At 40.6% G+C, this 15,551-nt stretch overlaps 1 protein-coding gene across 4 annotated transcripts; it reads right to left on the bottom strand.

The window, feature by feature from the left end:
• Positions 1–9,201, bottom strand: LOC124135922 (kunitz-type serine protease inhibitor homolog dendrotoxin K-like). Of its 4 annotated transcripts, XM_046501613.2 has the most exons (5): positions 8,690–8,923; positions 8,522–8,612; positions 6,800–6,838; positions 5,098–5,161; positions 1–232 (listed from the first exon to the last, which is right to left on the bottom strand). In XM_046501613.2, the coding sequence occupies exons 1-5, from the start codon at positions 8,906–8,908 to the stop codon at positions 196–198; spliced, it is 450 nt and encodes a 149-aa protein (XP_046357569.2). In that variant the 5' UTR covers positions 8,909–8,923; the 3' UTR covers positions 1–195. The 4 variants fall into 4 exon arrangements, with proteins under 4 accessions (XP_046357569.2, XP_046357568.2, XP_046357571.2 ...); XM_046501612.2 differs by lacking the exon at positions 5,098–5,161 and having other exon boundaries at positions 8,690–9,201; XM_046501615.2 differs by having other exon boundaries at positions 8,522–8,794.
• Between the last annotated feature and the right edge of the window lie 6,350 nt (positions 9,202–15,551).

The following is a 15,551-nucleotide window of genomic DNA, read 5'->3' as shown; positions in this document are numbered from 1 at the left end:
TTGGTGCTTCAAGTATTTATTTAGTGCCTTTGGAATGGCCCCACTGTCATTTATGTTTAAAGTGGGGAACACTCCCTCTCACATTCGTCCCTTGTGTAGAAACGATTAGTATTGCCCCTACATCCGCCATAGGAGAAAGGGCGACAACTCAGTGTCCTTGTGTGGAAATAATAGCGGGGCTTTCGGGCTCTGCATCTACCAATATAGCGCCTCTGAGCACATCGATGTGGAACTGAAACATACACAAATAACATAAATGTTTTTGGTATAATAGTAATTCATTTCTAAAACTGTTGATGTCAGATGCAGACAGTTCATCGAACTTAACATGTGAATACCACACGTATGCCCAGTGGGGGAATTCGTGGCGTTAGAGATCCCCAGCAGCCCATGCTTGTCGTAAGGGTAGGCGAAATTTAGGATCGGATGTTTACAATGTGTGATCTGGTGATGATGGTCTGTGATGTGATGGTCGTCCAAACGTGACGTATCAGCGACCCACATGATGTCCGATGCAATTCTTTATTTTGATTTGCACCGTATGTTCAAATGTTTATTCAGGTGAACAATTGATTTGCCTTTCCATGTGTTTGAGGCGGGTGCCAACGGTGGGGCATGGAACGCTCACCTTATCGCGAATACATAATGATATGGTCGGAATTGTACAATTGACTCTGCTTTAAGCACAGCTTTCTTATGATTATGGAAATCTTTTTGTCGCTTTTATTAAATTCTTCTTAAAACCGAGGTATGACTCTATACTAGCCCCCACGGTATATAAGAGATATATCTAGATGTATATTGATCTATTGAATCCAATTAGCGTATTTGTAATCGTTTCTACACTACCCTTGGCGAAAATTTCTGACATATTCTGACTTAAAAGCGTCAATCACAACTATCTAATCTATTACGTCTACGTATACGTTCGTAGTATCTGTAACGTCTCTGTACAACAGGGACCTTAAAGGACACATGGACATCGAACCTCTTAGTTGGTCTTGGTGAAACTAGTTTCACTTAAAAGTTTCATCAAAAGTTTGTTCGTGTGTGGGTTTAATCTTTGTTTTAAACGTTATTACAAATAAACCAATTCCCCTCAAAATGTTATGTGATTTAAACATGTAGATTGTATACTTTTTCTGTAAATTGCTGCCGGTAGGGCAGGGCAAGATAACTGGTGTCATGTGGTGTCTTGATTGAATTCATAAAGACCAAGGAGTGCATATTTGGATGCATTTGTTGCGAATATTTTTGTATAACGACACACAAACAAATCGTTCGGGCTATTTCTTAAGGACTCAATTTGCGTGCCTAGCGGCCATAAAATTTCCGATTACCGCGATGGGGCTCGAGCCAAGGACCTTCTGCTCCGAGGTAAGACACCTAGTCCACATGGCCAAAGAGGTCAACCCCGTCAGGAAGCTGACAAGGTGGGCATGTCATCTGTGGGATGACTTCACGCCCTGCTACATACTCCTCCGTCAACGGAATCACATCCCGGGTCGCATGGTAGGGCGTATTTTGTACAAAGTTGATATGAACGTGCTCAGCCTAACTCCAAGGCTATAGAGCCAATGTAGTCGGTTGTTTGGTTGGTTGGTTATTTAACGCCGCACTCAGCAATATCCCAGCTATATGATCATGATGGCGGTCTGTAAATTATCGAGTCTGGACCAGACAATCCAGTGATTAATATCATGAACATCGATCCACGCAATTGGGATCGATGACACGCATCAACCAAGTCAGCGAGCCTGACCACCCGATCCCGTTAGTCGCCTCTTACGACAAGCATAGTCGCCTTTTACGGCAAGCATGGGTTGCTGAAGACCTATTCTACCCCGGATCTTCAAGGGGATAGAGCCAATGTAGCGGTCAGAGTACCGTGATTGGACTTGAACCACGAACCTTCTGATCCGAGGTCGGATCCCTTGTCCATATGATTAAAGAGGTTAAGGTTGAAAGGATGTCATCTTTTAGAGGTCTGATACACGTGGATCAGACCGGAATCATCGGATGTAATCAACCAAAGATACACATTGTAGATAGTTTAGTACGTTGTGATGCATCTTTAAAGGGGCTAATAGAGCCATGCCAACAAATATCCACTTAATTGACTTTGAGTGATTGAATGTTTGCAGAATTAAATGTCAAAATTAACACCTCGTAAAAACTGCAGATGTACTGTTAGTCTCTTTTCTGGGTTCAACTATATGCATCGTTAGACAAGGAGGACATAGGTATATTTTGTTACGTTCACGATGTACTGACATGGACGCCTCACAGTGCTCTGGTTCTTCATCAGGGCACCAGTGTGCTTAAGGAAACACTCATTTGGGATGTACCAGAGGGACTCCTCTGACACAAATTGACATGTGTTTCTCTACCGCAATTATAGAGTTCAGAACGATTACCAACAAAAAGGATAATTGGTAATGAAGCATCCGTGTGCCAGGGAATGGTAAAAGCGTTCGTGGTCATGTTAAATGGAACCTCTGGTCGCTTAGTAGCAGCCGCAATCGCCGGTGTCAGAGTCTTCGTGTCTGTAGTTTGTTGCAGTGGTTCCTTAATGAAGTGGTTGGAAATACTGATTGATATTGGGGGAATCTGTGAGTAGAGGAGTTGGATGGGAGATGCTACACTGGATTGTTCAGTGGGTATGCTGGATGTTCTAATAGTTTGGTTAAAATAAAAATTAGGTCTTTAGAAGGCATTAGCACTGATAGATGAATGAATGGACATAGCAAAATAAAAATTGTCTCCCTTCCCCAAAATTGCACTGGTCGGCGCCTGTGCAATAGTTTATTTTGGCATTAGGCAACAAGGTTTTGATACTTAAAATTGCATTTTTCACTTGATACTACGAATATTAGTATTCACGGTACTGAATTATTATTAATGTAGACGTAACAAAACTGCCGGTCAAAAGAAGTATGTTTGATGGTGACTAATTAATACTTAAACAAACAAAATGGTTATTCGATAGTGGTGTATTTGATATGGGTAACATAGATGTGTTTTTGACTTTACGTTTGAAGTGTTTCGGCGACTGTTTCAGCCTAGTAACGTTTTGATAACGTTTGTGATTGATTGTTCAAATCCAATTTTCAAGTGTATACTTTCTTTTACCCGACAGTTATATGCAATGTTAAAAATTCCTACCTGTTTAACTGGTCATGAACTCATAGACATAATATATTGCAGACAATGTGTCTGTTAAACGACTTTTCTTGGAATTGTTTCCATTGACGGCCGACACAGGTGTACATTAATGAATGACACAGAGTGGATGATGTGAGACTTATCATGATTTCAATGAGATTACTTGAATGAAGATATAGCACAGGATGGCAATACGTCAGCTTTAGTGTGTACATTCTTGTAGCAACTAGGGACAATGAACCCATTAAGATCCGGGTTAAAACTTCTGCAACCCACGCTTGTCGTCGACTAACGGGATCGGGTGGTCAGCCTCGCTGACTTGGTTGATGCATGTCATCGTATCTCAATTGCGTAGATCGATGCTCATGATGTCAATCACTGGATTGTCTGGTCCGGACTCGACTATTTACAGACCGCCATCATACAGCTAGGATAGTGCTTCGTTAAAAAAAACAGAGGGAGAATGAATGTTGTAATACGCCGTCGGTGATATTCTGATTACAACCCTGGTCGTCTAACGTTTAGAGCTATGTCCCGGTTGTTTCACCATGCATGAGTGGTTTCTACATGGTTCAGTGAAGTTACTGATCCGTCCAATCTATTTGAGAGAGACTATTAGTGGTCTTAGGGGTGTTTGGGTTTGGACAACTTAAGATAGTGCTATAATATAGAGATTAGAAGAAGCATATTTTATCAAATACTTAATGGGATACGATTAATTAATTTTTTTTAAATTAAGAAATGAAAGTGAACTATGACAGTTTGACTTTAAAGAGATTAATAGCAGATAATAGATTCTAACACTTTGTAGTTGGATAAGATTAATTACCGTTTCCTTTCTTTTAAGAACGGTGAGTGAATTAAGTTACTAAATGCGCGGATAAGTATATCAGTACGGATGAACACGGCTAAGATTTAGAGTGGAGTGTGGAGTTCTGCAAGTCGAGCACTTGTTTTGAATATATGAGAAATGTATACAATTCCCAACCAAGGGAATGACAAGCAAATCCTGATTTTCGTCACAAGATCTAACCTGTTTTAAATTTTTTTAGGCAGGCTGATACTGATATTCCAGGAAAGACATATCACGCTAGATTGTATATAATCGAATCGGGACCTGGTAAACCAATGATTGATATCATGAACACCGCCCCTAGTCGTCAGGATACTGTCAACCACTGTCATCCAGATCATACATTGTACACACTATTAGTCATGGGTGACGTAATATTAGCAACATTTCATCAATGTCACTATGAAGTACGTACATGGTTAGGCTTTTCGAATCTGTATATCCAAAGAGTCGACGTTTTTCACCAGTAGGCTATAAGCTACCCTGCCATCCAATACACTAAGTTATATTGCGCCGTGATATTGTATCCTATATCCCAAACACATCCACATAACTTGCTTTGGGGTTTCCACTTAAACACTTTTATAACGAATATTCAAGTTTTTTAAACATGACAAAATCCTAACAAAAATCAAATTAAGTTGTTCTGTTTATTTAGCCAAGAGATAATCAAACACATCAATGTCATTTTGTCCCACAGTCATCTTTTTTTGGTAAAATCGTTTTCTTCTCCTTCGAGTTGAAATTGATTGTGCGTTTTCATTGTGTGTCATATATTTTAATGAGCATTGTAAAATATTTTATGTTTTACAAAAAGTAAACTTCACAGATTGTTTGTCTCAGTGGTATATTGTGTACCCGTTGATCTGAGTAATTTTCTTTATCAACACGGCTAAATTGGAATCTAGATCGATATTACGTTTTACAAAAAGTAAACTTCACAGATTGTTTGTCTCAGTTGTATATTTTGTACCCGTTGATCTGAGTAATTTTCTTTATCAACACGGCTAAATTGGAATCGAGATCGATATTACGGTTATCGATAAACAAATCACTAATTAAATCAGAGAGATACTCACTGCAGATATGTCCGAATCCCGAAACCTTGATGCAAGTATATCCTTCGGGGCAGGATATAGTGGCCTGAAACAGTATTCGTATATTATGCTCTGACTGCGAACTATAGAAGTACTAGACTATAGTGGTGGGTGATACAAGGGCAGGGCGTTATGGCTATCGATTTATCTTGAATACAATGATAAAAAATTATGTAAACTTGTTAAGTCACCCTGACTGACAGTCAAGTCAAGTAGGGTACGGTGGCGTTGGTGGGGTGGTTTGAACCAGAAATAATTGAAACAAAAATATTTTGTCCTCGTGATCAGGTTATGTGAAACAAGATAATGTAGACACAATTTATGGATAACTTCATTTTTCTGTAATGGCGACATTTAGGTATAGATCCTTATACCGTTGTCAAGCAAGGCTCAATGATGAACATGGCACAGAATATATATGGTAGGTGGAGGATTAACAGTAGTCACAGTTGCATACACGAGTGAGATTAACATGAGTAGGTTAAATAATAACAACAGAAAGATAATACCACAACAACATGGTGGACAGAAAACACACGGTGAGGAAGCCAATAAACAGGAAGTCAACTGAGCAGGATTAAGTACCGAAACGTCGTCATTACAGTAAAATAAAGAACTTGTTATCCATAAATTGTGTCTACTTTGTCATCCGTCATCTTGTAACTTATGCCCATTAAACAAGAAATGCTGGACAAGAAAATGTTCGTCTCCTGTTTCACAATTAATATACGTGATTTGAATCAGTAACCGAAAAGTATCTTCTTTCAGTCAAAAATTCTAGTCTACCCTTGAACTGAATTTTTTAAATACAGAATTCACGTTAGTAGTTTTAACATTTGACATGGATTCAGTTTAACAGTTTTCCCATGAAACAGTCAGTAATTGGGCATTTTTGTATTTAGAATTTATTTTCCTGATTTGCCGCGGGCACATGCTAATGATACAGTCAAAATCGTGCATTGGACTCTGATTTGTCGCTTTTATTTATAAAAAACAAAGTTGCAGTAACAATCGGTATTTAACGCGTATATGCCAGGTAGTTTTGAATTTATTGAAACTCGCAATAAACACACACACACACACACACACACACACACACACACACACACACACACACACACACACACACACTTAATTTCGTTTATCCGACATACTCGTTTATCCGACATATCATTGTATATCATTAGCATACATTGCTGGCATACATTGTAGTTGGCCTTGCGTTTACCTTTGACCAATTGACCAGCTAATCAGTGGATGATAGGATAAGGTGCCACCTCTAGACGGCCTAGACACAGTCAAATGAATACCTAATGACACTTGAGTAGTGGCTATTGTTATCGAATAATCGCGTTACCCCTAATCCCACAAGTAGGATAACTAATGCGAAATATCCGTCTTGTCACGTCGGAAGTTGACGTAGGAAGGAAACGTCGACGTGGCGTTAGGTACGTATGGTACGCATGTATATATTAGCGATCCCTCAAGTGTGATATGCATTCTATTTTCCTCGTGGATTCGTCAAGAAACAAAATAAAATACATTTTTGAAACTCCGTCCGGAATTTAAAGTGTCCGGATTAACGAATTGGTGGAGCAATGCACGTGATATATGTGATACATATTCGCGAGGTTTCCTGGCTAACGACGGTTAGATGTGAACGAGTACAATGTTAAATACCTACCGGGCAACGTCTTGCATGAACCAACGTAAATGCCACAACCTGTAACACAAAGAATAAAACACAACAATTGATTAATATTATTGTCCTCGTACCAAGTATAGTAAAATGTATGTTGTTTTCTTTTAGTAAAGTCTTATTTTCTCTGAAGTAAAACTTACCCCGTTCATATTTAACAGTGCCTTGAAACACACGTGATTTCTTCTGCAGAAAGGTAATACAAAACAGTTTATTGCGTTGTAGGGATAAGATATCATTATGTATCTTTAAAGCTTATTGGTGTGAATTGGGTTTAGGGGCGGCCGGGCAGCCTAGTGGTTAAAGCGTTCGCTCGTCACGCCGAAGACCCGGGTTCGATTCCCGACATGGGTACAATGTGTGAAGCCCATTTCTGGTGTCCCCCGCCGTGATATTGCTGAAATATTGCTAAAAGCGGCGTAAAACCACACTCACTGACACTGACACTGAATTGGGTTTAAAGCTCCTTTGAACAGTACAACAGTTATAACATGGTATGTCAGCTTGATGTGGGAGGAAAACCCGAATTGGTGCGGGTTTTGGACGCTTACCATTTTGGCGAAACCTTTAAGCACAGGAACGGTGCTGACAAACCAAGAAGCATAACCAGGGCGAACTGGGATTCGAAACCACGATCACAAGCTTCTAGCATTCCTATATGACTCAACTCTGCACAGCCAATACTGGCGCCATGTTGAAGCAAGGAAGCTGTTTCGAACCCTTAATCAAAGCAGATTAAGACCCAAGGGCACTAAGCAACGGAAGCGTTACGTCCCACTTATGGTAGTCGTAACGCTAAGTTCATTTTGTGGATCGATACCAGGATGCTTAGGCGGGCCTCTCACCAACGTCAATGTTTGGAGTTTATGTTCATGTAAATATTGTTCATATACAGTTAACTACGGTTATAACGAACTCAAAGGGACCTAAGGTTAATTATTTATAATCGTGGCTCGTTATAAGCATATATACTGCATATCTACAGGAAATGGTCGGGACCCCCCAAAATAAAGCAAAAACAACAGAGTCCAGATATTCGTGTTTTTTGTACAGATTATAACGAACACGCTTATAACGAACTGGCGGATATAACGAACTATTTTTGGTCCCGTCCGTTTTATTATATATATGCTGTATATATGCTTATAATGAACTACGGTTATAACGAACTAAAATGAGTGGTCCCTTTGAGTTCGTTATAACCGTAGCTTACTGACAGGTATATTCAACTTATACATCTGATGAAATCACTTGTTTATAGATATATATCTCGATCTAAAGTTCAATTGATATTTTGAACAAGTAACACTTTTATTTGGATCATAAGAAAGAATAGTCTCATCTGAAATTACTGAGGAAACTGTTTGATTACAACCGCAGTTACGATATTCATGCGATTTTCATTAGTGGTTAGACACGCTTGGAAAAATAAAATGCAGCAGTTGAGGTCAGGTTGCCTTCAGGCTGTTTAATTAATCACCTTCTGAGTAGGTTGTATGCCAATACTCAAAGGTTTTTATTCATGGGATGTTCATGACATAATTGCAAAGGCACCAAAGGTTCCTTTGTCGAGCCAGGATCCGCTGATGGTGTGTTCGAGTCTCATATTCATCAAGTTCTACGTCTCCATGGGCTCACATCCCATATGAAGCTGCCACTAAAATCCAAAGCGTCAACTCATCAAAAAATGTACATTGAAATACTCACCAAGCTGAAAACAAGGAACATCAGCGAATGAGCAGACACAGCCATCCTTGCGTGATAGCGTCCCCCAAGTGAAAATCAGCTTGACCTCTTGCTGAAACACACTTATTATGACCATTTATTTCTAATACATGTAAGTCGATATGGATGTTGTTAGGGAGGGTGACATACTTGGATTATAAGTAGCCGGTTTGTGTGGAATGTCAACGACGCCCATGCCAGTTTGTTTTGGCTGAACCTTGCCACACGGGCGGTACACGTGTGCGCTGCTGGTGTTCCGTATATTGGCCTGACGGTACGTTCACTGCTGGGTGGGTGGATTATTGTGATAAGAGGCAAAGGCGTCAACAAGCTCGTTGGACCTCGACTCCCACGCTCACATGCCAACATAGAATTGTTGTTGATGTGTCACATCCTGGTTTGGATCATATATTTTGCATTCAAATTGGCTTTTGGGCACGGGACGTTAAGATTAATAATGTTGGGAACTTTATACACGGGCCCGTGTCACAAAGCGAGGGTAGCTGTAGATCGATCGTAACTCACATAGGCTAATACTAATATCGCTTTGTGAAAGTCGCCAACCGCTAGTCAGTTCTACGATCGCGCATTACTGCTCCTGCAACAGTTTCCTCTGCTAGACGGTTGGAGGTTTTGTTTGTTTGTTGTTTAACGCCGCACTTAGCAAGATTCCATCTATATGACGGTGGTTTGCAAATAATGGAGTTTGGATCAGACAATCAGTGATTGACATCATGAGCATCGATTCACGCAATTCGGATACGATGACATGCATCAGCCAAGTCAGCGAGACTGATCACTCGATCCCGTTAGTCGCTTCTTACAAGCATGGGTTGCTGAAGACCTATTCTCTACCCGGATCTTTACGGGTCATATTAAAGCGACCATACGGTCGTCCTATTGCTACGATTGCTTTGTGACGAATGGCCCTGACCAAAACTCGAATATCTGCCCTGAGGGTGGAAGGTCGGTGGCACGATACCCGGCCGCATGATACAAAAAGATGGTACTTGTTGTTACCCTGCCTGGCGCTCGGTATTAAGGGGACTGGTCGGCTCGGAGTCAGTATGCTGTGTCTGAGTGGGGTATCCATGAAAAACTGCGGCATGGTATCTCAGAGGGCTAACACTTTAAAAAACATAATTAAACTGACTAGTACAAGCAGCCACACGCACGCACGCACACAGGTCTCTACATAAGTGTATACATGTATAGCTTAAATGCAACGTTAAACCCAATTTCAGCTCGCCTTACCTCACCCCACCCCACTCGAGTAAATCCGGGAGAAAAAAATTAGCCAGGGGATGATGACCCACACTCTGACCAGGTCGCTCAACAATGACATGTATTACCCTTAGTACCAGGCAACTAATTTGCACAGGGAGATAAACTTCCAGCAAACTTCAAACTTCATGTTGTAAACCGAAACGGTCATCTGAAAAAACACCAAAAGTTTTTTTCTTGTCAGCTTGGTTAAAATGCAAAATTCTGATTACACAATCAGACACATATTAATATTTTTGCATGCCGTGACATCGTAATTGCTGTTTCCCGGCGTCGTTAAATATTAGTTAACCTTATGTCAATAAGTGACATCTATTAGCAATCCCAGACAACGCTGTATTCCCGCAGACGCCCTTAGATTAACTTGGATAAAACTTCATTTCACCACAACCAGTCTCAATGTTGACATTATATCAAAGTTTACGGCCGCACTGACGGGCTACCAAACCCCACCGACGTTAAACTGATGCATCGCTAACATATGTCATCGCAACATCGTCGCAACGTGACCTAACGAGTCGTTGCAGTGTAGTAGCTGCGTCAGCGTTCTTTCGTCACGCGACAGCAGCAGAGGGAACGGACAGCAGGATTGAGTGCTGGATTCGGCTAATGATGAACCGAGTTGGCTCGTGTTGACAAATATGTTTTTAATGGAGCTTTATTTGAAATAGATACACTAATTAAGCTTGCATGAGTGCTGGCTTCCTGTCACTGGATAACCTTCTCTGAAACATGATTGTTTCCCGGACGCTTGTTGGGATATGGAAATAGACGCGCAGAGTGTAGAGGTTACACCCAACTAAACGACTTCTATAGCAACGTTATATTTTTTTTAAAAATAACTAAGCATTCAACAGCTATTACTTGTACGTGTGCACACAGTTTGGCCTTAGAGCAGCAATAATTTTTTTTGAAAAAATGACTAGCTTAGCCAGCTCCTTTTCCGAGTACAGGAAGCTAAACACACCACCCCCAGTTTCGCACCAAATGTCACCTACTTGTAAATAGCTGTGGTAAAATTCACCATAAGTCATCATGTTGAAAAAGACAGTACTAAATAAAGAAAACCATGGTCAGTTTTAATAACTGGATGGATGTACATTTAAAAGACATAAAAATCTTACACAATATCCTCCAATCACAGCCTGCAGTTATCTCTCGATCTGCACTGAAGGCTTACCCTACGAAAACCGCACTGTCCAAACTGGTTATGATTTGGTGTAGTAGAACCTAGAAAGGAGACGTTGAATGGGTTATAAAAGTGACGATTCTGCCTTGACCCTTACGCACTTGTCCATTCAATAACATGGCATTAAATTCCTTCAGCAAAAACGCATCACACCCCGTATGGACGAAACGGATGGGTATGAGGTGAGATGAGGTGAAATGGGGTTTAACGTCGCGTCCAAGATTATTGCACTTATATAGCGACGTGCATGCACGTGTATGTATGTGTGTGTGTGTGTGTGTGTGTGTGTGTGTGTGTGTGTGTGTGTGTGTGTGTGTGTGTGGCTGCTTGTACTAGTCCGGACTGATGCCGATTTATAGTGCTAGCTCACTGAGATACCATGCCGCAGTTTTAACATGACTACCCCACTCAGACACAGTATACTGACTCCGAGCCGACCAGTCCTTGTTTAAGCCCCTTATTGCCGAGCGCCAGACAGGGTAAAAACAAGTACCATCTTTTAACGTCTTTTGGTATGACGCGGCCGGTGAGGATGGGTATGAACATTTCGGTTATTTCCTGTTAAGAGAACGACCGTGGTAGGTTTTTTTTTGTGGGAAACCCGTGGAGAGATTATCGTATGTATATCATCTTATGTTTACAAGTTCACCATCCATTGCGTCATTGCACGCGCGTATCCTCGGAAGTTACGTAACCATCTCGTGGTGACGTCATCACTGCTTCTTCAATTACGTCACTGTCTCCACTCATCACTTTCGCACAGCCTTTCATCGGGTGTCACATCGCATTATCGCTTTCCCCTTTACCACCCGCCCGCCCTTTTTGTCTCCACCCATCTCATTTCCATTGTACATCATATTTTATTGTCCATAAGAGGTACCAGGCACAACAAATTGTACAGAATATTGTAATATCTTAGCAATATGAATTACACATGTCGTGCAGTGGCGCGGTTCTTCTGGGACACCTCCTGTATCATCATAATTTATATAATTAATAGATAAATATACCAATTTGGGTTTTCGGTTACCGGCTTTCCAGCGGGAACCCAGACTGGGTTACCTTCTTACCAGTTTGAACCCAGTCTTTCCCGTTTTTAAACTCGAGAATCGAGAGTAATAATTAAATTTGGCAACGCAAGTTGTGACATGGCTGGCCCTGACCGCGTTCGCTCCCAGCAGACCCGCAGCTGTGGTCGGGTAGCGACGTTTCCGCCATTTGGGCCTTAGCATTACTTATCTATCAACAATTGTGTTTGGCGACATAGTCGCCACATAGCTAAATTTGGCCTGGTATGGTTATGCCATTTAGGCCTTTTATAGAATTTATTCCATTTCTAAATTAGGGTATCCCCTTATAACCTCCTCACCCTCGGCCATTAAATCTACTGTCATGTAGGTGGTTTCTTGGTGTATTGTCACGCAATAATTACAGTTAGTACTTGCGACTCATGTTTTTATTTTCTTCCTAGCATTTTCGCTACTTCCCTGATGATTTCCACGTCCTGTTTGTGATAAGCATGTGACCAAGACAGGTTTCTTTCAAGCGTTGGATTCGAACTCAGTACCCATCTAAACAATGTGAGGGGTGAAGTAAACCCATAACTGAAAGAACTAAATATTTGGTATTACCAATGGGGTTTCTTGAGCGTTGTTCAATATAAATGTGTCAGCAAGCAGACACAGCTTGAATTATGTTCGTATACCCGGGGTGGTCGGGTAGCCTAGTAGTTAAAGCGTTAGCTCGTCACGCCGAAGGCCCTGGTTCGATTCCCACATGAGCACAATGTGTGAAGCACATTGCCTGTGCCCCCAGCCGTCATAAAGCTGGAATATTAATAAAAGCGACATGAAATCAAACCCCACTCAATCAAATATCGGCGTGAAAGAGAGATTCATATTGTTACATCTATCAATGTACAAAACTATGTAATCAAACAGGTATTCATCACAGTAGCTGAAGGGTTCTGTGTGTTCATTTTCCCCAGTCAGCCACTGCAACGTGGAGTATGTGAACTGTTGAAAGCATCACATAATAAACGAAAGGAACACAGGAAAAAATGGATCATGGCGCGTGAACAACCCCGGAACCTATATTGCACGTATGCCATTTTGACCAAAATAAATGAAAACATGGATGCAAGGCACCAATCAATCATTTTTCGTTTTTAGTATATTTCCAAAACCTTCACCGGAATATTATCCATCATAAATTCCCTGCCTAAGTCATCTCGGGTCACAGTTCGGTGTATCTAGCCCTCCATTAGGCTTAAAGGAACCTGCCAATTTTCACTATCTTATAGATAAGGTCACAGTTCGGCAGAAATGTCTCCTCAATAGGACTTAAAGTCTTATTTCCCATAGGACATGTTATGCTTTCAATTACCGAACTCTCATCCCGAATGACAACTATCGATTGGTGGAAATATTAAGCCTATCAGAGCATTCGGGGTCTTTCCTTCTAATTCTGTAAGATGGCAGCCCGCCGATAGAGGAGAAGATGAGCGTTCCTCACTGACAAACACAACTATAATTCTTAATTGGACCCACCGTCCTAGCTTCTACATGGGAATCGGACTTGAAAGAACTTACAAACAAATAAGTTTAAAAGCTAGGAACAGGGAGTGTTTGCCATATGTCTTGGCGTCTATCCCTGTTGCATATGGGCAAATAACGACTCGCTATGCATGCGCAAGTGGGTCAATGAAAACTAGTTCTTGAAAATTGCTGCTATATGCATCGATATATTGATACGTTGCTTGGGAGAATTTGTAGATGGCCAAACACGTCTTTTGAAAGGCATGGCCCTGCACTTTGCCAGTCTTTACATTGTAAACACTGCATATATAAATGGTATATCTTGTTTTCAGTTCAAATGTCCTTAAATCTAATTAATGCTTAAATGGTTTTCGTCTCGAAACTGGAAATTGTTTGAAGTGTAGTGCCACTATTTGTATTTCTCGTCTCCTAGCGGTATTAGTAATGAAGCATTATTAATTTTTTTCATCACAAGTACCCAAAGCTCAAAACGTTATTTTTTCTTTAATATGAAAGTTAACGTTTATTATCCGAAGAAACTGATTCAACTAGGCATAAAAGGCCAAATAGCAGTGAGAAGATTATGAATCATGACAATCGGAGATGACTCCAGATGTTCACGGTTTTAAAACAGTAAATAAAAACCTTTTCGTGAATGGGTTAATACAAGGAATATATTAACTTGAACTCAATTATCACGACATAACGTTTAAGTCGATGCACTGTTTTTCCGGCAGAATTTGCAACAGGACTATGGTCTAACATCGCTTGTCTCGAACTGTAGATGAGTCGACTCTCTTCAGTGCAGTCATGACAAACTACATGAAAAGAATACATTTACGAGAGAAAACAATACGCTGATGAAAAAGATGCAATTTTGAAATACTTCTTTACCGTGACACCAAACGTTGAAAATACATGTCTGAAAGTAAATTCTCTTGCGTAATCATTATAAAAAGAAGCAAAGTAACAAGAGGTAATGCTATGGGGAAATTGAGTCCTCGAACACCGATACATGATCTGCTGCGTGTTTGTATGTGAAGCAGCATCACACAGATTGAAACGGGAAGTTGCATTTTGAAACATGGAACTCAATAAAACCATGTTCCTTTAAATGACTTTCGACATGAATGCAAACGGTGCTGTTCCATCAGTTAATTGTGTCCTAAAAGAGAATGTCGAGCAAATCAAAGACGCGAAAAGGTCAATGAAATTGTAATCATGCTAAAATCAAATGAAACCTCCTAGGATACAATCAACCCAGGAAGACGCTAAGGTCGAATGTGGTCTTATTAAGGCAAATGTAATTGTTTTCGTGGGATTCGAAATTAGAGACTGTAATCAGCCCTAGGTTAAAGATTATATAAAACCCAGGACACCACCATGTAGGAAGCAATCCACAAGTAAAAAGACGAGGTCGTGAATCCCCCGAGGGCTTTGTGAAGGATTGAAGGCTTTAGTTGTGCCTCTTGTATTTCCCGTCCATGTCTCTTGCTGGATGGCAAAGATTGGGTGGGTTAGCCTTGCTATTGATTCCGGTAGTGTGATGATCAATTACAGGCTGTTATCGGCCCCACAATGGAGGAGAGAGGAGAGTTACCTTCTCTATGTAGCACAGAAGGGGTCCGATTTCTGAAGATGTTTCACTCTGAAAGGGACACACTGACATGTAAGGGCTGTTGCATTAAGAGAATGTTTGCAGAATCAGTGTAGTATTGGTACGTCAATACTCGACTCGTGTAGAAAGTTTGAGGATAATTTAACTAAAGAATTTTCTCTTGAGAGTGTACAAGTTGCTGTGCTTAAGGAACGAGTGTTAATCTTGAAGTACGTTGAGAAGGAATTAGAAGACCTATATATTTGGATATAAACGCTGGAGAACTCCCTTGACACCTTTTTGTACTTCTTTTTAACGTATATAATATATCAACGTTCATCCATCTAGAATGAGAGTTTGTAAATGAAAGATTGTTTGTTCGAATGAAAGTTAAGCCAAACATGT

This window comes from Haliotis rufescens, unplaced genomic scaffold (assembly GCF_023055435.1).
Source record: "Haliotis rufescens isolate VD_foot unplaced genomic scaffold, xgHalRufe1.0.p SCAF_4, whole genome shotgun sequence".
Classification (NCBI taxonomy): Eukaryota; Metazoa; Mollusca; class Gastropoda; order Lepetellida; family Haliotidae; genus Haliotis; species Haliotis rufescens.
This window is presented reverse-complemented; position numbering and strand designations above follow the sequence as displayed.

Excerpts from the sequence above, each read along its gene's own strand:
- LOC124135922 (XM_046501612.2), bottom strand. The coding sequence starts at position 8,908 with ATGTTGGCATGTGAGCGTGGGAGTCGAGGTCCAACGAGCTTGTTGACG. Across the intron at positions 8,613-8,689 it reads ACCGGCTACTTATAATCCAA|CAAGAGGTCAAGCTGATTTT; the intron begins GTATGTCACCCT and ends AGTGTGTTTCAG. Across the intron at positions 6,839-8,521 it reads TGTTCCTTGTTTTCAGCTTG|GTTGTGGCATTTACGTTGGT; the intron begins GTGAGTATTTCA and ends TTTGTGTTACAG.